The sequence below is a fragment of the Drosophila pseudoobscura genome, chromosome X, assembly GCF_009870125.1.
Source record: "Drosophila pseudoobscura strain MV-25-SWS-2005 chromosome X, UCI_Dpse_MV25, whole genome shotgun sequence".
Classification (NCBI taxonomy): Eukaryota; Metazoa; Arthropoda; class Insecta; order Diptera; family Drosophilidae; genus Drosophila; species Drosophila pseudoobscura.
Window position 1 is genome coordinate 61,286,845 of NC_046683.1, and position 23,840 is coordinate 61,310,684.

Sequence of the window (23,840 nt, forward strand, 5' to 3'; positions counted from 1 at the left end):
AAATACTGAAATATCCACTTATCCACAGAGTCTCCCGCTACTGGAAGCCCCCTCTCCCAAAGATCGTTCACTGTAGCTGAATGAATTCTTTTATGCACAAACCTAAGCCCAACACCGCCGTATAGCACAGATCAAATTAACCTTGAGTGGGAAATTGAATTTCATTTGGGAGTGGAGTGGGTCGAGACCCCCAGAGGCTGCCTCCGAAATTAGTGGAATATGGAATGGCATTATGGAACCCACTCCAGACTTACATCAGACACGTGTTGTGCTCGATCCGATAGTGCAATGGATTGGCATTAATTGGGAATCATTTTCCGACCTGGCCCCAAAAGCTTATCAGCTCCGGCTCCGGCTGTACAGTGCACGGTGACCAGTGCAGTACAGTACGGACTACCACCAGCCGTGGGTCGGCCTTGAGATCCGTAATTATTCCACTGCATGACGTGCGCGTAGATGCTTTTTGCATACAGAAAATCGAGTAAATATTATGGCATATAGAACTAAAAATATTATTTGTTTTCCATGTGTGCGGAAAACAGCTGAGAATTGTTCACTTGTTGCCTTCCCCTTCCTGTCGCCAGGCGACAAAAGTGAAAAGAAAGATGGAATTGGCTTTGGCAGTTATCGTGAAACAAATTAAATATATTAGGGAAGCGTTATGCTATTGTGTACGACTGTTTGTGCCTTGCCCAGCGAAGCGTCTCCGAGGAAAAGAAACAGAAAGCAGAGAGCCCCCACAAAAACTGGCGACTCTTTATGTAATCCCATTAAAAAAAATAGCTGATGATTTAAGCGCTTTATGAGGCCTTTAATTTGATTTAGAAAAAGTGAGACCCACAGCCCACGGAGCCAAGGAAATGATAGTCCCAACTGTTGTCAGATAAAAGGGAAAATATTGAAAAAAAGTATGTAAGGTGCATACGAGTATTTCCATCAAAGACTGGAGCCAGCTAGGATTCCTGAAGAGATCCATTTTATCCATTAAAGATCCTTTGTAGACCTGGCTGGGCAAACCACTAATTCCCAATTCTCTTGGCCTTCATTTGCACAAGCAATTTCCTCATCTAATAGCCTCGTCATTTCACTTGCAATTTCATTATGAGCAGCACATAAAACACCTGAGAGACCAGAGACCAGGCCTGGCCTGGCCCATTCCCCCCCAAGAGCGACCTCTGAGCTGTGGTCACAGTTCACCTGCTCCATACCATCCCCATGCCCCATACTCTCATCCAACACAGCAGTATCTTCTCCCCAAAGAAGTGAGTGAGAATCAGCCAAGTGTGGCGCCAAGAGTGGAATCCAGCTCCAGCTCCGACTCCGACTCCAACTCCGACTCCGATATTGCACAGGCAGGAAGCCCTCTGCTCTCTGTGTGTGAGGCCTGGCGCGCTCAAGCCAACATTTTTTGTAGAAATCTTGAGTAATCTGTGGGGCCATAACATTTTTTGTGCCAGCCCAAACAGTTTTCGCGTGCATTCCAAACGAGACGGTTCGTTCGGCTAAGAAAAGGCTCGCCAGATTGCAAAAGTCACCTACCTTCCCGATAAATTCCAAGCGAATTAGTTGGTGATTTATTTTGAAGTGCGTTGGAAAGTGATTGAAATTCGAATGGGGCCAAAAGGCTACAAATTGTTCTAGGGATTGAGAAAGTATATGCGAATTTCGCTGGAATTTCAAATCTTTAAGAACAAATAAACACAAGTGCTGTATTCCAAAAAAATAACAAGGATATTTGATTGGAGACTGTTGAAATTGAGTAAGTCTGAGGCTCAAAGTTAAAAAATTCCTCATATGGTTTCAGAAATTTGTAATTTTATTGATTTTTAAAGGGGAATACTCTAATTCATAATTTTGGAGGGAAGTATTGAGTGTTGAAGGGGGTCTTTTTTTAGGAATAAATCCGTACTTAACGCTGAAATCTTTTCTTTTACTTTGATAATTGGTTTCCTTAGGAATAAATCTGTACTGAATGCTTTCTTCTTTGACTTTCTTCGGGGACCAAATTCGCAAGCCATGCATAAACCCTGAACCCACATCTATCTATCTATCTGTCTAAGCCACCTAAATCTGTATTCATTTGATAAAAGAACCGTTTGTAGAACCAAACAGTTACTTAATTAGGGGAGATGGTCGGTACCCCGTGCCAGAGAGAGGGAGAGAGAGAGAGAAATCAGAGCAGACTGGAGCCAAGGAAAAGCTGGTGAAACTGTCGCCAGAGAACTCCATGGGGACGGGCAGGCGGGCGGATGGGAGGGCGGGCCTTCACTTAGTGTGACTCCAAGGCGTGCAATGCAAAGTCTGCCAAAGAAATTACACACAGATACAGATACAGCTGCAGATACAGCTGCAGATACAGATACAAACACATAGACCCGAACAATGATGAAAACGACAATAATTTCAAGGTTCGTTTGATGTAAACTCCGCTGCGCATGCGTAGAAGCTGACTCCGAATCCGAATCCGAATCCGGCGCTCTACCAGCGGTATTCGTTTCACTCTATTCCGTAGTTTTCGTTTCACTCTATTCCATAGCAGCTTTGCAGCTGCTTGTTTTGTGTGTTGTTGTTTTTTTTTTTTTTGTTAAATGATTACAAAATTTTCGTTGAAAAGCCATGTTACGCTTCTTGGCGCAAAAAAGTTTCTTTTTTTCGGTTCGAGTTGCGCAGTTGCATGTGGGGGTATCTACTATGGATGGATATAATGTCTATACGTTATAGAGACAAGAAAAGACAGACCAGACCAGACCAGACGAGTCTTTGGTAGGGGTCTATTGCACAAGAGAGCCCTCGTTCGCACAACTTCCTGTCGTACGACCTGACCACAAAATGAAACAGCAGCTTTATGAGGCGTTAGAAGTGCATCTAAAGATGAATGGATCTATACAAAAGGTTATTTGTTTTCTAGATAGAGGAAGTACGCGTGGTAATGGTTCGATAAGCATTTGCAAGACTCTTATATAAAAGAGTGCACTTGGAGTTCAATTTAGAAGCAGAGATTCACAGATACGCTGATCTACAATAAATTATATTAATCATTGAACACCTGGCAGATAAACCTACATCAGTCCCTTGATTATTTTTATATTTTATGAGCGGCTCAGCTGATGGAAAAATTACCTAAAATTAGTACTACAACTAGTTTAAATATGAAGTAATAGACATAGGTAAATGCCCATTATTTTCATGTAAGGGGAGTATCTTATCGCTGGGAATGTACACACGGTAACCTTTCAATTGATATCTGCTGGCAGTCAAACAAATCTTAGGATTCAATCAGCGATTTCTGACTAGTTTAAACCGCCAAAAATGAATCAAATCACGCCAGACGCCCACAAGAGCAGGGAAGGCCCCTCCAATAGGGCCCAACAGGTGAGGGATTGCTCAGGCACTCGATTGGATGTTTGAAGGCAGTATCTAATCGATTGATTTAGTACTAAATCCCGCAGTAAATTCAGGCAAAGTTCCTCAGTGGTACTTGCACTTGAGACACTCTCTTGAGTGTCCCCCCAGCCAGATAATGCGAGTGCGGTCATTCATTAAATTGCATTTGCTTTATTTATTTTGGGATCGTGTCTAGCGGCTCTCGTACTCGTTGATGCGCTCGATGATCGGATCGTTGACCAGCTCCTTTACGTTCTTGGCAATGATGAAGTCCAAGTGGTTGAAGCTCTGGACGGGCACGCGATGGTCCTCCGCTAGGTGGGTGAACCGGGAGACCAGGGTGTCCACGTCCTCGGGGCCGCACAGGGCGTCGTTGTGGCTCGAGTAGGAGTGTGTTTCGGCGGTGATTAGGTCCAGATCGTAGTCGGGCGGCAGGTCCTGGCCGTACAGCTCGTTGTTCTTCTTCGTGCCCCAGTCGTACTGGCGGAACGCGTGCGACTTCCACAGCTGCAAGTAGTGGATTCCCTGGTTGCTGGAGGACCCGGCCGGATGGGTCTCAACCAGCACTGACATGGAGCTCTGGAAGAACAGTGTGGTCAGGAGATGAATGGTTCTGAATCGGGAACGAATGACTTACAGAATTGGCGTTCTCGTAGCCACCGTTGGCGAACATGACGAAGGCGTTCTTGCAGATTGCGTCCGAGAGATGGCAGCCATTGTCCACCACGCGATTGACCAGGTTGTTGTGCGGGATCAGCTCGGTGTCCACCAGCAGCTGGTTCCAAATGCCGCCGGGGGTGCCCACCAAGGGTCCCAGGGCGTTGAAGACGAACGAGGTGCCGTGCGCGAAGAAGGCGCAGGGAGCCAGCAAGTGGCCGGTTGCGATCTTGTCGTTGTACTCGGGACGCTCGGAGAGCAGCACCAGGTAGACGGTGGTGCCCTGCGAGTGGCCGGCGTAGTGCACCTTGGGGAAGTCGGTAACGTCGATGATGTAGTCGATCATGGCGGCAATGTCGATGGTGCCGATCTCGTGCCAGTCAAAGTGCCAGAACTTGTAGCTGTTCAGGGAGATCTTCTGGTTGGCCCGCGAGTAGATGTTGCCACGGGCATTGCCCAGCCAGACGTCGTAGCCGGCGTCGGCCAGCAGGTAGGCTAGGGAGTTGTCCGGCCCGGAGCAGAGGAAACAGTCCGAGTTGCTGAACAGGCCGTGCTGCAGGAGGACGGGCGGGCGCCTCTGGTTCTGGTTCTGCAGCTTGTGCGAGTACGGGATGCGGAACAGGGTCAGCACATAGCCGTCCTCGGTGACCACCTCGTGAGCCTCGGCCGGATACCCGTGGGATCGGATGCGCTGGTCCGACTTGACGATCTCACTCAGACAGTAATCGGACTTCTCGGCGACGACCAGGCCAGCGGCCAGAATGAACAACAAAGCGTAGGCGATGGGACCCATGCTGATATCAATAGAGACCTCAGGGTCTTGCTTAGCCAACTGACCGCGGAGGAGGCCTATATATAGTTCGAGCCACCCGCCTTATCGGCTGATAGAGCACCGCTTTCGTGCCCCTGATTTATTGAGATACTCTTGTCTCTGGGAATGTCCGCGCGAGCACCTGCTACAGCGCAGTGCAGCCTGATATAACTACCACAAGGGGGGTCTGATTCCCCAGTCAATAGTTCGGTTGAACTCTTCGCTTTTATCAAACATAAGTTATATTTACTTCAGTCTACTCCGTCTGTTAAATCCCCTTGATATACGATGACAAATTCCGAATGTTTTGCCACTCTTTTCATGGTCTTCGTAGTTCAAATATCCTAGGTCCTAACATCGCTCTCTTATGCCCCACAGCTATGCCCCAGATTGGCCTACCGCAGTTTGTGCAACCCACTCAGCCGATGGTCTAACGCTAGCCCGTTTACATGATGATACTCCAGATCTTGCTGCTGCTCTGTGCTGGGACACTCCTGACCAGGGCCGACAGCTGTCCGCCCTCTCAGGCCATCCTGCCCTGTCGCTGTTCGCTGCGTGGCAAGGAGATACAGATATGGTGAGTGGAACCAGGGAACTGCCTTCTCCAGCTTAAGGGTGCCATTGTTCTTCATCAGGTGCTCGCACAGCAATCTGCCCCAAATCATGGACGGGCTGAAGGCCGTGGAGCGGAATATCAAGAGCCAAATCGATGAGCTGGTGCTGGAGAACAATCAGCTGCCGGCGTTGCCGGGTCGCTTCTTTGGTAACCTGCAGATTGTGCGGCTGATGCTGCGCTACAACAGCATCGAGCGGGTGTCCAACGGCTGGCTGAACGAGCTGGAGAACAGCCTGGTGGAGATCTTCATCGTGGAGCCGCAGCTGCGGAGCATTCCCGCGGAGAGTCTCAATGGCATGATCAATATGCTGGCCATAACCATACAGAGCGACGAGCTGAAGCATCTGCCGGACTTCTCGGGCCTGCTCAGCCTCACGTACCTGAGTGTGCAGACGGGATCCCTGCTGGAGCTGGCGCCCCACATTTTCCGGCACTTGCCCAAGCTGCAGCACATCCACATCACGGGCGGATCGGGTCTGACCCGACTGGAGGCGGGCCTGTTCGATGGCCTGATCTCACTGAAGAACCTGGACCTTTCGCACAACGGACTCAACTGGATCCATCTGCGGGCCCTCACCCGATTGCCCAATTTGGTCAGCCTGAAGCTGTCCCACAATCAGATCAGCGATGTGGGCATGATCGGGCGCATTGTCAAGGACTTGGAGCACCTGAAGAAGCTCAGATTGGATCACAACATCATCAATGTCATCGAAGACGGGTCGTTTGTGGATCTGCCCAATCTGTCGGAGCTGCATCTGAACGACAATCGCATCACCGAGCTGCAGTACGGCGCCTTCCTGCGCACGCCTCAGCTGAAGACAATCTATCTGCAGAACAACCTCATCCGGCGCATACATCCGGAGTCGCTGCTCCAGGCCAGTGGCAGTGGCGTCGAGGCCGTCCACATCTACAACAATGAGATTGGCCATGTGGAGGCCTTGAGGGCGCTGCTCGACGCCCTGCCCACGCTGCGCTACCTCGACATGAGCGGCAACCTGTTGAGTGATCTGCCCTATGGCGCGCTGCGGGGTCACGGCACCTTGGAGCAGCTGCATCTGAACAACAACCAGCTGAGGCTGATTGAGCGGGACGCCCTGATGGCCATGCCCGCCCTGCGAGAGCTGCGCATGCGAAACAACAGTCTTTCCTCCGATCTGCCGCTGCCGTTCTGGAATCTGCCGGGCCTCAAGGGCCTGGACCTGGCTCAGAATCAGTTTGTGCGAGTGGATTCCCAGCTGCTGGCGGGACTACCTTCGCTGCGGCGGCTCGATCTCAGCGAGAACGGACTGAGGGAGCTGGCTCCGAACAGTTTCCGGCACAATCCTTTGCTGGAAACCCTCAATATATCCTCCAATGGGCTGTCAAAGATTCACTCCTCCACGTTGCTGCACCTGGAACGGCTGTTCGAGGTCGATGCCAGCTTTAACCAGCTGACCGCGGTGATCGCGGGCCTGCCACGCATTGTGGAACGCATCTCCCTGAAGGGCAACGAGATCGGATCTCTGCCCGCTGCGGCCAGCAAGTCCCTGCAGCTGCCCAACCTGCGCATGCTCGATCTCAGCCAGAACCGCATCGAGCAGCTGCCCAGGCACGGCTTCGAGGGCGCCGCCCAGTTGCGGGTCTTGAGCCTGGCCCAGAACCAGCTGCGCCAGCTGGAGGACACCTCCTTTATAGGCATCCAGCGGCTGGAGTTGCTCCATCTGCAGGAGAACCAGCTGGGGGAGGCCGACGAGCGGGCTCTGTTGCCCCTGGCGGAGCTGCGAAATCTCAACCTGCAGTCGAACAAACTGGAGGCCATCACCGACAACTTCTTCTCGAACAACAGTCGCCTGGAGCAACTGGATCTGTCCCGCAACCTGATACGCAGCATCTCCCCGACGGCCTTCGATACGCAGAGATCTCTTGAGTATCTCGACCTGTCCGGCAACGGCCTGCTGGACATATCGGTGGGCCTGGGTAACCTGCACAGCCTTCGGGACATCGACCTGAGCTACAATCAGATCTCGCGTGTCCAGTCCGATGTCATTGGGGGATGGCGCAACGTCGTCGAGATTCGTTTGTCCAACAATCTGATCGTGGAACTGCAGCAGGGCACCTTCCGGAACCTGCCGAAACTGCAGTATCTGGATTTGAGCAGCAATGAGATCAGGAATGTCGAGCCAGGTGCCCTCAAGGGTCTCGATGAACTGCAGGAGTTCGTTCTCGCAGACAACAAGCTGGTGGAGCTGAAGGATCATGTCTTCGAGGAGCTCCCCAGTCTGCTGGCCTCCCATTTCCAGTACAACAAGCTGCGCTACATCTCCCCGGAGAGTTTTCACAATGCCAACTCCCTGGTGTTCCTGAACCTGTCCAACAATCACTTCAGAAATATGGAGAACATTGGTCTGCGCAGCATGCGCAATCTGGAGGTCCTGGACTTGTCCACCAATGGGGTCAAACTGGTCTCGACAATGCCACTGAAGGCTCTCAATTGGTTGGTGGAACTGAAAATGGATAACAATCAGATATGTCGGATACAGGTGGGACTTCTTCACCCTTAATTCCTATATGCCCTCTATATATGTTTTGTTGTACTCTTCCAGGGTGCTCCGTTTGAGACCATGCCCAGGCTGCGGGTCCTCTCCATGCGAAACAATCAGCTGAGAAGCATCAAGGAGCGCACCTTCCGGAATCTCAGAGGGAACATAGCCATCTTGGATGTGGATGGTAAGACCTAGTCTAACAAACAGCAAAAAACCAAATGAAAACCCCTACTATATCCCACTCCAGGCAATCCCATTGACTGCAACTGTGAGATGCAGTGGCTTTCGGTTTGGCTGCAGGAAACAAACTTCCCGTATCCCGGGCCCAAGTGCCAGGATGGACGTCTCCTGAGGGCCGCCCGCATGGAGCGGAGCTTGTGTGCGGGCGTGGATGTCTTTAACAATAATGAACGGACAGAGGCCAATCATCTGCCGCTGCTCAACGAACACGGCGATGTCTTCCAGCGGGACTTGCCCGAGGACTTCACCGACGAGTGTGAGGTGTTCGAGGCCACGAGGCAGCCCGGCGACCGACCCATGGTGGGTGAGAGCGAGTACTTCTACGATCAGTATGTGGACTCCACAGATCCGCCGGACGCGGCCAACACAGTGCTGAGCACCTCGCAGCGCCCGAAGCCCGTTCCCACGCTCAACAGCAACATCGACCTGAATAACACACTGCTCCACACCAAATACTTCAACAGACGTCCACAGCCGGGGGCTGGAGCCGCCGGAGGCGGTTCTCCCTTCACCTTCTTTGGCTATCCCATTCCCAGTGTGAGTCTGGGCCGGTTCTTTGGCTTTGGGGATCGCGGCCGCAAGCAGCGAACGGATGGGAACGATGAGATGCCGGCCACGCATCGCATGGCCAGCATCAACCTGCCCAGCGGTCGGGGCAAGACGCGGATGTATCAGCCCAACAGCGCAGAGTTCGAAAAGTACTTGAAGGAGCAGCAGCAGCAGCAGAATGTGGCCAGAAACCGCTACATGGAAGTGGACACCACCACCAACTCGGCTGAGGAGACACTGAGCAATGAGAGCGGCGGGTCGGCCACAACAGTCGGAGTTTTTCGCACAACCTTCCGGGAACCGTCGAGCATCGAACGCGGAGGCTTCCGCCCCATTGTGCCGGCCCATGTGGGTGGCTTCATGCCCGTCCATGACCCGCAGCAGCGACGAGGTCTGGTGGAAGCTGTTAACGTCACAGGAAAGAATCCGGAGCCGGCCCAGGCCAAGGCCGAGCGTAACTTTATGCCCATTTCCGTATATCCTCGCCCCAGACCCACCCCCAATAGTGTGGAGAGTGTCGAATCGGCCACATATGATGTCACGGAGATGACGCCCGATGTGACCACCATAGTTCCGCTTGTCCAAAGCACAAGAGGAGCGACCACGCGACCCACAACCACAACGAGGGCCACAACAACCACTGTTAGGACTACAACCACCACCACCACCACCCCTGAGCCTACAATTGTAAACGATTCCTCCTCGGGCAGCGAGCAGGAGCAACTGGACTCGCACTACGATGATGATGATTTGGAGGCGCAGTCGGTGACCTTGCTGCGACCTCCGCCCCTGGTGCAGACAACCACGGCGGAGACAATTTTGCTGATTCCACCTGCAGAGGAGCATGTGGCACAGATCAAGAGCCACTCCTGGGTGACCACGACGACTCCACAGAGCCCCAGTGACTACCAGGCCACTCCAGTGCGCTCGACAAGCACGGTGCCACCGCCTGCCCCGCCACCTCCATTGCGGAGCGGTGGGCGATCCACCATCACCAAGGTCTTTACTCCGCACCAACCACAAGGGGCTCAGCCCACAGCGGAGGAATACCAGCGCACCACGCCCAGTGCGGACAACGAGGGTCTGGCCAGCGAGCATCAGCTAACCGCGCAGAAACGCACAGAGCTGGAGCTCTTGCAAGTGGATCGGCTAGACCGCAAGGATGGCATGGACTGGTACTACGAGAGCTTCAAGAAGAAGCGCGACTTTAATGGCGGGGCTGCAGTGCGAAAAGCAGCCCACAAGGAGGTGTTCTATGGTGGCATCCCCTCGGATGGGGAAAGTACGGGCAGCTGGAACCGATTCAACAAGAAGGAGATCATCTTTCTCAGCTTTTTATTGTTGTGGAGGCTCTAAGAGAGCGAGCGTGTTAAACAGTTTGTTAAGATCTTTGATATAGACAATTAATATATTGAATTTTTTTGTATATTTAAATAAAATCTTTATTTTATATATTTATTCCCCGTCTAGAAACGGGAGTCGTCTAAAAGCTCTGTCGCTTGACATTGCCTGTAAAATAAAAAAAAGGAAATAAATACCAAAATATAAATAAAGGACTGTAGCTTATAAAGTATGTGATCAGATGGTGATGCATGTTAATAGGATTTCAACATAATTGCTCTGAGATTGGTATGAAGTTGTCATCATTATGGGAATATGGCTCTTAATAAGAAAAAATGGGTTAATACCTTCAGACGAAGGGATCCATTGAGCTCGTACTTCTCTAGCTAACACAGCCTGTAAAATATAAAAAAAGAGCAAATTAATAAACGAAAACACAGAATAAAGTCTAAATAATGGCTAATTATATCAGATGGTGATGCATGTTAATAGGATTTCAACATAATTGCTCTGAGATTCGTATGAAGTTGTCATCATTATGGGAATACTTGTTCTAAATAATCAAGAAGAATCGAGTATTTACCTTTCAAAGGATGGACAGACCAATTTCTTTCGGGGTAAGCGCCTAATATTGCCTGTAATATATAAAAAGATGAGGTTTTAATCACAGTTCTCTTACATAAGAGTTTGCTTTATGAAGTATGTGATCAGATGGTGATGCATGTTAAAAAGATTTCAACATAATTGCTCTGAGTTTGGTATGAAGTTGTCATCATTTAGAAGTATGTATAGCTATAAATAATGAAATATTACCTTCAGACGAAGGGATCCATTGAGGTCGTACTTCTCCAGCTAACACGCAGCCTGTAAAATATAAAATAGGAGCAAATTAACAAACGCAAACACTTAATACAGTTTAAATAATGGCCGATTATATCAGATGGTGATGCATGTTAATAGGATTTCAACATAATTGCTCTGAGATTGGTATGAAGTTGTCATCATTATGGTGATATGGCGATTAATAATTGAAAATGGGCTTTTACCTTTAGACCCGTTGACGACTCGCTCTATCCTATGTGTATAGGAAAGTGTTCTGCTGCTGTGCAGCTGTAAAGTTTAGACGAACGGATCCATCGTCGTCCGATATGGATATCGGCTATCACATGCTGTAAATATAATAAGAGCAAATTAACAAACGCAAACACTTAACACTGTTTAAATAATGGCCGATTATATCAGATGGTGATGCATGTTAATAGGATTTCAACATAATTGCTCTGAGTTCGGTATGAAGTTGTCATCATTATGGTTTTATGGCGATTAATAATTGAAAATAGGCTTTTACCTTTAGACCAGTGGACGGCACGCTCTATTTTATGGGTATAGGAAAGTGTTCTGAGCGGATCCATCGTGGTCCGATGTGGCCATCGGCTACCACATGCTGTAAATATAATAAGAGCATATTAGCAACCGAAAACGCACAATACAGTCTAAATAATGGATGATTATATCAGATGGTGATGCATGTTAAAAGGATTTCAACATAATTTCTCAGAATTGGGTATGTAGATGTCATCATTTGAGTTGTTATAGAGTGGGGCATTAATTAAGATGATTATAAATTACCTCAAAGAATGTCTAGTAGCAATCTAACGTGTCTTCACATGGCACGTGGCGCACCACGTGGGAGGTGCTGTTTTTGATTTAACGAAAATCCAACGATTTCTTTATACTTCCAACTTTATATTATATGTATACAACCACTTGTAATATGGATCGCGCATTTCAATGCTTTTTTCACTAATGCGCTGTGAAAATTTTCTATATTTTCCATTTCTTACAAAAATTTGGGCGCCAGCGACCAAGAGCAGGCGATGAAAGATCCGATCCCCAGAAATATACTAAAATATGCCGTCTCATTCAAAAAATATACCGTAAATATACTGACAAATTCAAGTTCTATTATACATATTCCTTAATTTTGAATTCCGTGGAATATTATTAGCTAGATGGATCTCTCAGCCCTGCCCACATTATTTTTATCCGATTAGTGCATCTATTTTCTAATAGACTGGTTTATTTTAAACATTTGCTTTTATTGCATTTTGCGTATAAAGAGGTTTTAGCGAAAATGGTATGAACTATCGATATAATGTACTTAATTTCCGTCTTGGAACTAAATCTACCGTAAAATACCATAAAATGGATGATGACTAAGATATACCAAAAAATTAAACGGTCTGCTATTTAATAGGGTGTTTACACCGGGACTGCGTCATTGCGTCTTACCGTAAGGTAAAAATACACATATAGTCCATACAAAAAATAGTTGAAAACAATTGTATGATTAGATAAGACTTTTGTGGACCCCTGCGGCCATACAGACACTGCTCGATTTATGGGAAGAAAAAATTGATTGTTTTCGGGGAGCTAGAAAAAATCTAATACGTATTTGTCAGAAAATTGCAGAGGCACTTCCATGAATTTTAAAGCGTTTCTCCATTTTGCTCCATCTCAGATACGAGAATCAAGTCCTTGTAGTCCATTTTTCCCTTTTCCATAATATGCTTGATATACAAAATTTGGGTTTCTTTCATCGAAACATAAATCAGCTGTTTTCTGCGTTGGCCAGTGTGAACGGCTATTCTGAGTCACTTCGTCTATTCTGATATCAGTGAGAAACGCGTAGTAGTGTAAAAAAGCTATCATTTCGTAATCAAATTCACCGTGGAGAAAGAAATTCAATTTTAAAGTCAAATTTTAACACCTACTAATAAAGAGATATACCACAAAAAATACCCTCAACTGAAGGGTATAAAGTGGTCGATAATATATCGATTTCAGTCCGTCGCTATAGTGTGCTGCCACCTTGTGCAAATTGGCGCAATTTAAACAAAAATAAGAGGAAAATCACAGAATCATTCGCAGGAGGGACGCCAGGATAGACACCCAAGCAACCAAAAGTCATTTGAAGGCACACAAAGCATTTGCAGAATTAATAGGTGTTTACGCAGTGCCCAACGAAAGAAATATCAATCGGTATGTGGGGTTCCTTTGGCAGGTGCAGGGTGCTGGAAAATTGTTTATACAATCCTAATGTGCATGCTATTTGTCGTTCCGCACTACGCAGCAGCCGCAATGACGACACCGCTGCAAACTCGCATGGCGCTGGCCGAGATACCTGATCGTCTGGAAGCCCTGCGCATGGCGAATACTCCGACAAATGCTAATCGACGCACTCCTGACGAGCCGACCCCGGCGGCCATAGTCAACACACCAAATGCCAATGGTGGCGGCGGCTTGGGAATGCGTCTGGACAACGAAGCGAATGTGGTGCAGGGTCAGGACTTTGTTTTCTCGCCCCTGCCCTCCCCGGACGAGCTGGTGATACGCCAACGTGGTCGACGACGTTTCACAACTACATTTTCGCCCGACAAGCCCAATGGCGGCAGCAGTGGGTCGGGTGGCTCTTCGATGCGAAGTCCATTCCAGCGTACGCCCACAAAGAACCTTCAGCTGACCAGTGGCATGATCTTGCGCAGCTCGCCAAGGAAGCGCTTGACCATGGGCAGCACTCCACCCGAGCCAACGCCCATAGAGACTTACTCTCCGATTAAAATAGCCACCACCAAGCAGCTCTGGCCAGGCACACCCATAGTGAAAAAGCTGAAGATGGATGACCGCCCAGTGGGCCAGACAAACACAGATGTGGCATTACCGTCCCTGTTGCAGGGGCTGTCTCATCAGCAACTTATCGAATTGATTGTGAACAATATAAACAATACCGGTGATGAGGAACGACTCCGACGGCAGCTGCCCACGCCAGACATTAGGTGGGTGGTTAGACAGGGTTTCATTTTCCAGTTTTGTTATTTCTCTGATTGAATTACAGTGCGTTGGAACAGGAGCTGCAATATGCCAAGCGGCTGATATTTAAATCTTTGCCCACTTCTCGCCTGTGTAAGAAAACGGATGCGGCTGCATATTCCAAGGCAGCGATGCATCTCAACGAATTTAAGCGAACACTGCAAGTGCAGGCAAAGCGCCTGCACGACGCCACCCACTGGGACGCCCTGGTCGACTATGTCAGCATGGCCTGGCAGTGTGTGGCCACCACTCCCAACTGGGAGAGTCACGCGCACAATGCCGTGCGACGACAATGCTTCAAATTGCTGGCCTGCTCCTGCTATGCGGCCATCAAGCATGGCGGAATGCGCCTCGGCCAGACACGACTGGAGAGTCTGGAGCGTAACCTGCGCGAATGGTCCAAGGACTACGAGGATGTTCTGTCCTGTGTGAATGCCTTGCAGCGTACGCTCAGCAGCCGTACTAGCATATAGAACCGAGGAGACTATAGACTTGCTGAACTCGAGGTTTAGTGGACCGTTTTTAGTAATTAAGTTGAACGTTAGCCCTTAAGCGAATGATGGTTATTACTGGCCGATTACTGTTGCTGAACGGAAAGGCCTGGCATGTGTTAAAGACTATTTTTTAATTTTTTGTTCATCGACATGTGTCCTTTTTTACAACGCGCGTCTGCAGTTATAGCTTCATTATTTAGTCGTCTAAGCTCCACACAAACGCTAACTACAGCCGGTTAGCTCTATAAAAATGTATTTATTAACGCTTAAATATATGCTTAGCAAGTAGGTTTGATTTCCATTGGACATTGGTTGAACTAAGTACACTTATTCGATAAACCGCGTTACATCTAGATCCTACATCACTATGACTATCTTTTACAAATTTTACACTCTCTGTCCCCCAACGAGGTCTCTCCCAGCTTTAACAAGTCGGCCCTCTCCGGCCCATCCAGTGGAGTAAACTGAATACAAACAGCATAGTTACTAGTATTTTTGGTGGGTTTTGGCTCCGCGAACTCCCCGAGATGTGTCGCCCTGGAAATAATGCAAATTTGTATATGTATAGTATATGCAGCGTAGAAGTTATGTCAGAAATATGGTTTCGATATGGTAGAGAAAACCTATAGCACTCGCTTTTAATGGCCATCTGCTAAATGATATGTATTTGTTTTTACAGCTTTTTCCATATTTACGAGCAAGCCCTCCATTTAGCCAGAGTGTTATGTTTATTTTCTATGCGAGTCTGGAGCTGCTCAAAAGCTCAACAAGTTCTTGGTATTATAAACTACTCAGCAATAATATACAGCCAAGGCTAATTACCCTTTTAAATTTATAGTTGCCAATTTTGTATAAGCAAATCTCCTCATTCGTTGCTATATTTTATGATTTAAAACTCTCTCCTCGCTCTCTCCATCTCTTTCTGATTCCTGACGGCCAGCAGCAAATGCTGTGTGAGCGATATCAATTAGCATTCTAAACTAAATATAATTAGCATGATTCGATTTTCGGTCTAGTGAATGGACAGAGGAGAGAGGGCTATGGAATATTGGATGATTTTGCTGCCTATTATTATTGTTGTTGTTGTTGTTTTTGGCATTTGTTTATTTATCGAAGGCGCCGTGTGGAAATGGAATCATTGAAAAAGTATATTTACAGTATTAAATTAGCATTGCTTTGTTAATCCCTGGCCATGTGTGAGTGGCATGCGATTTAGCATCTAGCATTAGATATTGTGACTCCACACACACACGATGGCAGTGCCAGTGGCAGTGGCAGTGCCAGTGGATGCCTCATTCGAATTCATGCGAATCTCTATTTGTATCTGGTACTTACACTTCTTGGCCCAGGCAGGTGCACAGCAGCATTCTTTGACCTCGTCGAAGAGGAAACAGGAACCAATGGACGGTCTATGAACCTTTTCATCGGCATAGCATATGTGAGGCACAAAAGGCAGACCCTCTGTAAAAAACAATCAAATGATGTGGTTAAATATTATAGGAAAAAAAAGATCTATGTACTATAATTGGAATAGGCACTCTTCCATATCGCAGCGACCTCATTTCCTGACCCTAGAAAATTCGACACTCCAACCAAAAAAATAATTCCTACGTCTTTACGAGTGTGTACTCAGCTGTCTATGCCAATCATAAAAACTTATATCACGTACTGGGGAATATTATAAATATTGCATATTTATTTAGTGGAATCTGCTTGCAGATCAGATCTGTTCATGTCTGTTCCCATTTTGGAATAATGTACAATATTTACCTATTTCTAATGGAAACCACTTAATTTAGATATTAAATTTATGAAACTTTTTCACTTTGAGTAGAAACGGAAACCAATAAAACAGAATATGTTTATGGAGAGGCACAAAAATCAGCACAAAAATCAACACAGCCCACAAAATTGTTCAACAAAATATAAACTGTGGAGGCAGGAGGGCGGTGGCTGGAGGGAGGAGTGAGGCTGAGCGACTAAATATGAAACATATTGTTTCTCGATCGGATCGTAATACTGTTGTTCTGCTGGCCTGTTTATAGATGCGTATTTGTTTATGGGAACTCAACGTGTTGAATTTTATGAAGTTCCATGTCTACATTTATTAGAACATCCCAGACCCCAGACCCACACACAGAGGGAATACATATGTATATGGTAATTTTTGTTGCTTCGTGTCGCAAATATTTATCCAATTAAATAATTATTAGTTAATGCAAACAGACATGGAGTGGGCCCCGGGGCCTGGAGTGTAATATGTTGGTTCAATTTTGTGATTGCGCTCGCAATTGTTGTTAATCTTTGGCGACAGCTGACGGGGCGAGGACGATCCCGGCTAAAATACAAATCGACAGATCGTTGCAAATGATTGATTGCACTGGATTACACTGAAACAAGGCATTATTCTCACATTAGACTGATTTATGCGATAATTTAATGACTCGAAAATTGCCTTAAACTTGATTTTTAGTGGTATGAATCACATTTCATATGTCAACATTCGAAAAACTATAGTATTATTGAAAGCGCCAATAATTGGGGAAGGGAAGTGTTTGCGTGCCTGAAATATCCACTCAAAAAAACACCGCGAAATCTGTCCAATTTAATGGCGCAAAATTATGGAAATATTCAAATTCAAATTCAAATTCAAATTGTGAGTGCTACAACCGGCACCTAACAATGGTCATCGGGAGGGTCCAGTCTATGGCTATATGGCTATAGCCACCCACCCAGAGGCACTTCATTTCATTCATCCAACGCTGGACAGGTGTTTTATGATTGATATTTCAGGCACGTTCCCCATCATCGATGGCTAGAGGAACTGCCCATGGAATACTAAAGGAAGCTCGTCAGGGCAGCCGTAAATAAAATAAGTGCAAATACATATAATATATATATATTTTAAGGTACGCTGGAAACAGTCAATCTGTCTGTTAGGCCAGAGATTAGAGGGGGCTGAGAGTGAAAGATAAGGACGGTTCAGTTTAGGTCAGTGATAGTAATCGCAATCGTACTCGAGAATAAGTACAACTCATAAATGTAGGAAATAATACACACATATATATGTTTCAATATTCTCGGAAAAGCACCGAAGCAACAACAGGGCGAATGCCTGTATTGTAGCTTAAACCAATAAACTTCTAACAACCCCAATTGAATGTCCTCTGATAGCGGTTCTGAGAACGATAAAATTAAAAAAAATCAATTATAAAAAATGTTGCAGTGCAAAACTAAATGCAATCGTTTTCGTTGTCCGGAAAACCTTCGCCCAGTTATCAGCCCAGTAACTGAAATGCCCAACCAGTCCAAAGCACATAAAGAAAAATTAACAAAATTGAATTTAATGAGTGAGGCGCACACACAAGAAAAAACAATTTAAAGGCGAGTGCATTTGAAAAGAGGAAAACTACAGCGGAATGGAAAACTGTGCACGCCTTGAAGAAAATCATTCAACTGTAGACAATCTAAGCGCCGAACCCACTAAAACGTTGGGTGGGTGGGGGGTGGGGTGGGGGGGTTGCTTTAACCCCCTTCCCCTACTCGGTGCAGAATGCACATCAAGACGGAGGGAAAAGCGAAAAGAAACAAATAATACTATAAAGAGTGAATTATAAACTGACGCTTGGACATTTGGAATGCCGAAAGAATCCGGTTACAGGGGCCACACGCTATGGAAGATAAATCTAGAAAATGTTTCAATATTATAGAACTTCGATGATTCGAGCTCATAGAATTTCCAAACAAAACCTCCTAAAATTGTCAAGTATTCTGTGAATCGATTTCCAGTGCCAGTTACCTCCATAGAGGCTTCACTGTCTTTGGTACTTAATGCAAAGCAGTGCAATGAAGCGTGCAGCGGCATTAGGTTGCGGTTCAATCAGTGGCCTGGACCAGGCTTAACGACTTCCGCGCCGCACCGCATCACGTGCCGGCCGAAGCCGAAGAGAACGGCCTTATTATGACTCCAATTATCACATTCTATTCCAAGTAGATCCCAGACCATGGGACAGTTTTGTGGCCAAGACTCTCTCCCTGCCCCCACCGCCCGCACCCGCACCCCAACTGTTGCGTCATCAGTGGCTTGCGTGATGGCCGCTTGTTAAGGGCCAACCCCCACTCCCCCCCCGCAATAATGAAGCTCTTTGGATAACTGCCTCAGACTCTGGGTCTGTCTGTGCCTCTGCAAGTGGGTTAGTAGCACTCGACGGTGTTCACTGTGAGAGACTGTGTGGCAGAGTTTGCTTATTGTTGCATGGGCGCCATGTGCCGAGACTCTGGTGGCAAGTCATAAACATCATCTTGGGTAAATACTCGCACTCTTTGTACTAACCTTCTCTGTGCTGCAGCTCGCACCAACAATGATCGTTGATGAACTGAAAGGCGAAATCAAAATCGTAATGTAAATGTTTACATTGAATGGAGGGCGTCTCGTCACCGATCCTTACCTGATTTCCCAGGCAATATTTCAAAACATTCGGATCGCACTTGATCGTATTGCAGGCGTTCTTCAGACCAAGTGCTTGAAATGGGAGAAAAGACAGGTGACGGATCAGAGAGGACGTGGAACCCATCCCAGGGGTGTGGTCTGCTTACTCTCATTGAACTTTCGCAGCGCCTCCATGGCGTCGTGCTGGGACACCTGATGGTCGAAGGTGAATTCCTCGTAGCTGTCGCTGTAGGGCGGCACCCGGGGCCGGATGTCCTCCTTGTCGCACATGATGCAGGAGGTTTGTGGCGCCGCCAGCACGGAGCTGACCGAGAGGATCGTCAGCAGCAATTGGAGCAGGATTGTGGCGCTCGACTGATAGGGGAGGCTGACCCTCGGGGCCGTTTCGCTGTCTCCGTGAGATCTCCCAGTCGCACCTCGCAATCTCTGGCACAGACAGTCCTCCCCAGCAGACCCATTGCATTCCACTTGGTTCCACATCGTGACTAATGTTGCTTTTTCCTCGCCAATTATCACATTAATTCGTTTGATTTTATAGGCGTTTTATTTTGGCTTAGTTGGTGCCTCGTTGTGGTCGGAGTCGCAGTCGTAGTCGCAGCAATCGGAGACGATCTATAAGTCGCATGGTTGGATATGAGATGCACGGAACAGAACAAATACTTGGGTTAGAAATGCGGTCGTGATCTGAATATAGACTCGAGTTACATATATGGTTCAGTCTTTGTACGCGTTAGTTTTCCACACGAACAACTTTCGTCTTATGCACTTTACAGCTGATTGGTTTGTTGGCATTTTGCGATTGTTAAATCATTTTATAGATTTTATTTCCCTTTTACTGGAGTAATTTGGTGCGACATGGCATTGGGTTCATGCGAGATATGAGGGTAAGAGAAACTGTTTTGTATCTAAGATCCATAAGAGTCGCATAACTTTCGGGGATTCTTTAAGATTTTGCTTTGGATGTTATAATTTTATAATATTTCTGGGTTCTTAAAAAAAAATTCACTTAAACTTCACTTTAATATTTTTCAAAATCATTTTGTTTACTTGATTTCAAACAAAAAAAAAAAAGTATGATTTTAGAGATCTCTGTTACACCAATAGTTCTTGAATTCAGTTTCATATTTTATAGGATTATAGTGTAGAGTGTACTCTTCCTTATTTATTATCATTTGTTGCCATTTCAAATATCTTACAGATTTCTTGTTTCCACATATCCACTTCAAATGATTGCACACCATCTTCGCCTGCCGGCTTTCATCTGATAAATGACTTTGAAATTTGGTGGATATTATTTCTCTTCACTAAAAAATGCCTGGTATTCTTGGGAATAATTTATCGGGCAGCCATCCAACGGTTCCACATCTCATAAATAAAAAGTTACAGATTTCACAGGCACACGCACACACCCGACAGGAGGCGGGAATGAACTGGACAAAAATATAATATGAGTATTTGTCGTACCGCTGCGATGTATTCGCATCAAGATCGACGGGCCACACGTCCGATTCTCAGCCTATGCAAATTCGTTCTGAGCGTTACGAGTCGACGCTACCGTCACCGTCGCAGTCGCAGTCGCAGTCGGCACAGAGGCGGAGGCGGAGGCGGAGGCAGTCGTGGTTTGCCTGGTCGGACGTCGAATCGGACGTCTAATGAAAGCAAATGCCGACGGGCTGGCTGCATTTAAAGGTAAGTGACCAAGATAGTGGGCAAGGGCCTTGTTAAATCTTAAAGAGGGATGTACTGAAGTACAAGTGCAAATATTTTGATTGTTATAGATAATGAATTGCGATATAGATAAACATACTTGTAAATAAAACCGGATCGTGATAACGTTTACCGTTTGAGTCCAAGAGCTTTTTTAATAAACAGGACTACTTCATTAAGCATTTATACTCGTACTTCTAAATAAAATAGGTAATGGATTATCGTTTATGAGATCATCCAGCATCCTCCAGTTTATAAACAAACTATTCGCTCAATTTACACTCGATTCCCCCGAATGATTAGCGCCGGCTATCAACGGACATTCAATCATTCAGTCAGTCCCCTGTGAATCATGCTCCATTAATAATATGGCACTTAATAAGCTGCAGTAATTTGTTAGAAACGAAGCAGAACAGAACAGAGCACAGGACAGTAGCATTTTCCCCCCAAGAGAAGACACCACAAACAAATGGACGGCATACCTTGGCATACCGAACAAACAATATCTGACACGCATGGAAATATTTGTATAATTTATGCCTACCTAAATGCCCCAGAGGCGATCCCTTTAAATACATAGATATATGTATGGCGATCTGCATCTATTCTATATGCCCTGGGCCTCGGTCTCGGGTCTTCATAATTTGTTTGTTTAAAAATAAAATAGAAATTCACATAGACGACGTGGCGAAGAAGTTTTCGAAGCAATCTTTTGTTTATTTGTCTTACTGCAACCTGCTATGGATGGTCCGTCCCCACCTTCTGGCACTCCCTCCGTCGCGGATCGTAAATCTGGACAACCCGTCTATTTTCATGTTTTGAAAGCGAAATTTTATGGACCTTACTTTCTAGAATTACCCAAGACCATTAAATGTAGCTCTGCCATCAGATCTGTGGGCGGTGATTGTAGTTTCCTTCTGGTTGATGTGGTTTCCAGCTACCACAATACTTAAAACCATAAGTCGGCGTGTAAATAGCGTCAGAAATATCATTTATATGACGGCATCAGGCATAAAGAACTTAATACCTCGCTGCCACCGCAATAGAAAGGACATTGAGGCACGATAAGAGCTGGCTGCGCCCCAATCGTGTCAAGGTGAAAGTGAATCATGCCGGGAACAACGGCTCATTCATTTACCCCGTGGTAATGTCATAATAAGGAACTTCCCCTCACAGCACATGAGGGCCCACAAAGGGCGAGGCGCCTCTAATGGCAAGTAATGGAAGGCCGCCTTGTCGAAAGCTTGACGATTGAGTTCTGGCACGCAAACTGAATTTAATTCGCAAATTTGCATACAAATATTTGGATTTACATACATATGTACATAGACGGGGCTTTTGGGATAAAACGATGTTGCAAAGTACAGCGGTACACGGGAAAGAAAGTCCTAGCGAGTGTTTTGATGGCTTCAATGGGGAAATGACAGAACTATTAAGATCCCATCTCTGCTCGTAAAAGGACACAACACAACAACAGTAACACAAAGTAAAGGCGAACCATTCGCCTCAAGACGCCCTTGCGATTGATCACTGTGTTTGCCTTCCTCTTTGCGGGTACTCTGAGAGCAAGGCGGCTTACGCTCTCAGTCTAAGTAAAGTGCAAGCGAGACAAAGAACTGCATTGATAAGAAGGGAGAAAACGCGAGAGAGGGCAGCAGCTACTGTTGAGAGAATAACTGCTTATGAAACAAATGCTCTCCACTCCACTCCCCACCACTCCACTCCCAAGGTGTTTGCGTATAGTACACAATGCCCTTTTCGTTTTGCTCTCCCTCTCTCTCTCTCTCTGCTCTGGGAATTAATACACTTTGTCCTTTTGCCGCGTCAAGCATTAAACTAGTTCCAGCAGTACCTCTAAAACGGTGCACAGTTTATGGAGCACTGGTGTTCAAGCGGCTTTCAAGCTTCACCGAACGGCACACTTCCATTGCAGATTTATGATCATTTCCACACCAAACAATCAATCAACAAAATCGCAAAAATATCATCTATAAACTATTTTTAATTCTCCAACTAGAAATTCCGTTCAGTGTGTGTATATTTTCCTCGGTATAATTTATGTTGTAATTTTTAAAAGTCTCTTGTCTTGCTCTGGGCAGGGGGTTTTCGCTTGTCAGTTCGGGGCCAGCGATTTGGTGTTTTTGGATCGTTTTTTAGCATAAAGATTTTAATCGCATAGCGAGACGAACGAATTTGTCAATATTTAGAAAAAATTTTAACATAAATTTCCACAGAAGCAACACAACACAACAAAAACGTGGTTTGGGGCGAAAAAATAGAGATGGCGACAAATGATTTTTTTAGATTTATACACAAAACCAGCGACAGTTCAAGTACGTTCGGAGGGGGGGTTTTTTTTTCGTTTCGTTCGCTTTTTAATAGAATTATAGCAATACACATGAATAATTTGGTAGTTGTTACCCACTTAAGTTGAACAAACAGATTTGTGATTTGGTTTTTTAGCCGAGAGTCTGAATGTGCCTGGTGCTTGGTGCCTGGTGCCTGGTGCCTGTGTCTGGGGCTGTTGTTTTGGAAGCGCATTAAACGCGACTGAAGGAAGGATGGAAGGAAAGCGTGACGTAGACCGGCGACAGCTTGCGGCTATGGCAACAACAATAGAAACTCATATCGTTCTCCTGTCTGCCGTGCCGTGTCCTTTGCCCGCCCAGGCGTCACCACCAGACCCGAACGTACATAAGCCCTTCCACACGCAACGCAACCCCTAAGCAGACGCAAACTTTTTCCTGCTGGCAACGCTGTCCTCGTTCGGCTCTCTGCGTGGCGAGCCAGCGAAACAAAGGGAGAGTGGAAGCCAACGGTGACCAACGGTGCAGAGAGAGAGACAGACAGAGAGAGAGAGAGAGTGCGCCTTGGAAATACAATCCTCCTCTCCCAGCCAGCAATGCAACAGGCTTCCCACATCAGAGTCGACAACACGAGAGCAAACCCGAGGAGCGCAGCGAACGAACCACCGTTGCTTCGCCAAGGACAAAAGTTTGTTTAGCTAATGGCAAGTCCGGTGGGAGACTGGTGGATGCCCTCCTTGCGGGGAAAATGCAGGAGCGGGGGTTGTACATTTTGTTGGGATAGGACTGGTGTGGGTAAGATTCTATGACTAATGGAACTCAGGTTGTGACAGGTGTACTAGGAGGAACCAACACTACTCGGAGCTAAGAAATGAGGGCATTTGAGTTCATTA

The 23,840-nt window shown here is 46.5% G+C and overlaps 4 protein-coding genes, 1 long non-coding RNA gene and 6 other non-coding genes across 14 annotated transcripts; 3 read left to right on the top strand and 8 right to left on the bottom strand.

The window, feature by feature from the left end:
• The first annotated feature begins 11 nt into the window (after nt 1-11).
• atk (artichoke) lies at nt 12-10,296 on the top strand. Of its 2 annotated transcripts, none has more exons than XM_015188578.2 (5): nt 12-481; nt 5,231-5,429; nt 5,488-7,987; nt 8,051-8,174; nt 8,238-10,296. In XM_015188578.2, exons 2-5 carry the CDS (start codon nt 5,302-5,304, stop codon nt 10,133-10,135), a joined length of 4,650 nt encoding a protein of 1,549 aa, XP_015044064.2. In that variant the 5' UTR covers nt 12-481; nt 5,231-5,301; the 3' UTR covers nt 10,136-10,296. The 2 variants fall into 2 exon arrangements, with proteins under 2 accessions (XP_015044064.2, XP_001352983.3); XM_001352947.4 differs by lacking the exon at nt 12-481 and adding an exon at nt 1,621-1,759.
• Nucleotides 3,536-4,905, bottom strand: mag (magro). The gene is made up of 2 exons (XM_001352948.4): nt 4,022-4,905; nt 3,536-3,963 (listed from the first exon to the last, which is right to left on the bottom strand). The coding sequence occupies exons 1-2, from the start codon at nt 4,832-4,834 to the stop codon at nt 3,577-3,579; spliced, it is 1,200 nt and encodes a 399-aa protein (XP_001352984.1). The 5' UTR covers nt 4,835-4,905; the 3' UTR covers nt 3,536-3,576.
• A 53-nt stretch (nt 10,297-10,349) lies between the features above and the next one.
• LOC6900281 (small nucleolar RNA Me18S-Um1356) lies at nt 10,350-10,436 on the bottom strand. The gene has a single exon (XR_053278.2). It is a non-coding gene; the product is annotated as a small nucleolar RNA Me18S-Um1356 (small nucleolar RNA).
• Nucleotides 10,437-10,581: 145 nt separating this feature from the next.
• Nucleotides 10,582-10,666, bottom strand: LOC6900280 (small nucleolar RNA Me18S-Um1356). The gene has a single exon (XR_053277.2). It is a non-coding gene; the product is annotated as a small nucleolar RNA Me18S-Um1356 (small nucleolar RNA).
• Nucleotides 10,667-10,819: 153 nt separating this feature from the next.
• On the bottom strand, nt 10,820-10,905 carry LOC6900279 (small nucleolar RNA Me18S-Um1356). Its single transcript, XR_053276.2, has one exon. It is a non-coding gene; the product is annotated as a small nucleolar RNA Me18S-Um1356 (small nucleolar RNA).
• Nucleotides 10,906-11,049: 144 nt separating this feature from the next.
• On the bottom strand, nt 11,050-11,134 carry LOC6900278 (small nucleolar RNA Me18S-Um1356). Its single transcript, XR_053275.2, has one exon. It is a non-coding gene; the product is annotated as a small nucleolar RNA Me18S-Um1356 (small nucleolar RNA).
• Nucleotides 11,135-11,350: 216 nt separating this feature from the next.
• Nucleotides 11,351-11,436, bottom strand: LOC6900277 (small nucleolar RNA Me18S-Um1356). Its single transcript, XR_053274.2, has one exon. It is a non-coding gene; the product is annotated as a small nucleolar RNA Me18S-Um1356 (small nucleolar RNA).
• Nucleotides 11,437-11,626: 190 nt separating this feature from the next.
• LOC6900276 (small nucleolar RNA Me18S-Um1356) lies at nt 11,627-11,711 on the bottom strand. The gene has a single exon (XR_053273.2). It is a non-coding gene; the product is annotated as a small nucleolar RNA Me18S-Um1356 (small nucleolar RNA).
• A 1,243-nt stretch (nt 11,712-12,954) lies between these two features.
• On the top strand, nt 12,955-14,839 carry LOC4812443 (uncharacterized). The gene is made up of 3 exons (XM_015188576.2): nt 12,955-13,162; nt 13,254-13,956; nt 14,016-14,839. The coding sequence occupies exons 2-3, from the start codon at nt 13,262-13,264 to the stop codon at nt 14,461-14,463; spliced, it is 1,143 nt and encodes a 380-aa protein (XP_015044062.1). The 5' UTR covers nt 12,955-13,162; nt 13,254-13,261; the 3' UTR covers nt 14,464-14,839.
• On the bottom strand, nt 14,721-23,203 carry LOC4812261 (uncharacterized). 3 transcript variants are annotated; one of them, XM_033383988.1, is made up of 6 exons: nt 23,067-23,203; nt 19,081-19,546; nt 18,933-19,006; nt 18,818-18,860; nt 15,820-15,945; nt 14,721-15,021 (listed from the first exon to the last, which is right to left on the bottom strand). In XM_033383988.1, exons 2-6 carry the CDS (start codon nt 19,412-19,414, stop codon nt 14,909-14,911), a joined length of 690 nt encoding a protein of 229 aa, XP_033239879.1. In that variant the 5' UTR covers nt 19,415-19,546; nt 23,067-23,203; the 3' UTR covers nt 14,721-14,908. The 3 variants fall into 3 exon arrangements, with proteins under 3 accessions (XP_033239879.1, XP_015044061.2, XP_015044060.2); XM_015188575.2 differs by lacking the exon at nt 23,067-23,203 and adding an exon at nt 20,399-20,514; XM_015188574.2 differs by lacking the exon at nt 23,067-23,203 and adding an exon at nt 20,131-20,465.
• On the top strand, nt 20,536-21,321 carry LOC117184887 (uncharacterized). Its single transcript, XR_004470351.1, has 2 exons — nt 20,536-20,623; nt 20,713-21,321. It is a non-coding gene; the product is annotated as an uncharacterized lncRNA (long non-coding RNA).
• Nucleotides 23,204-23,840: the final 637 nt, after the last annotated feature.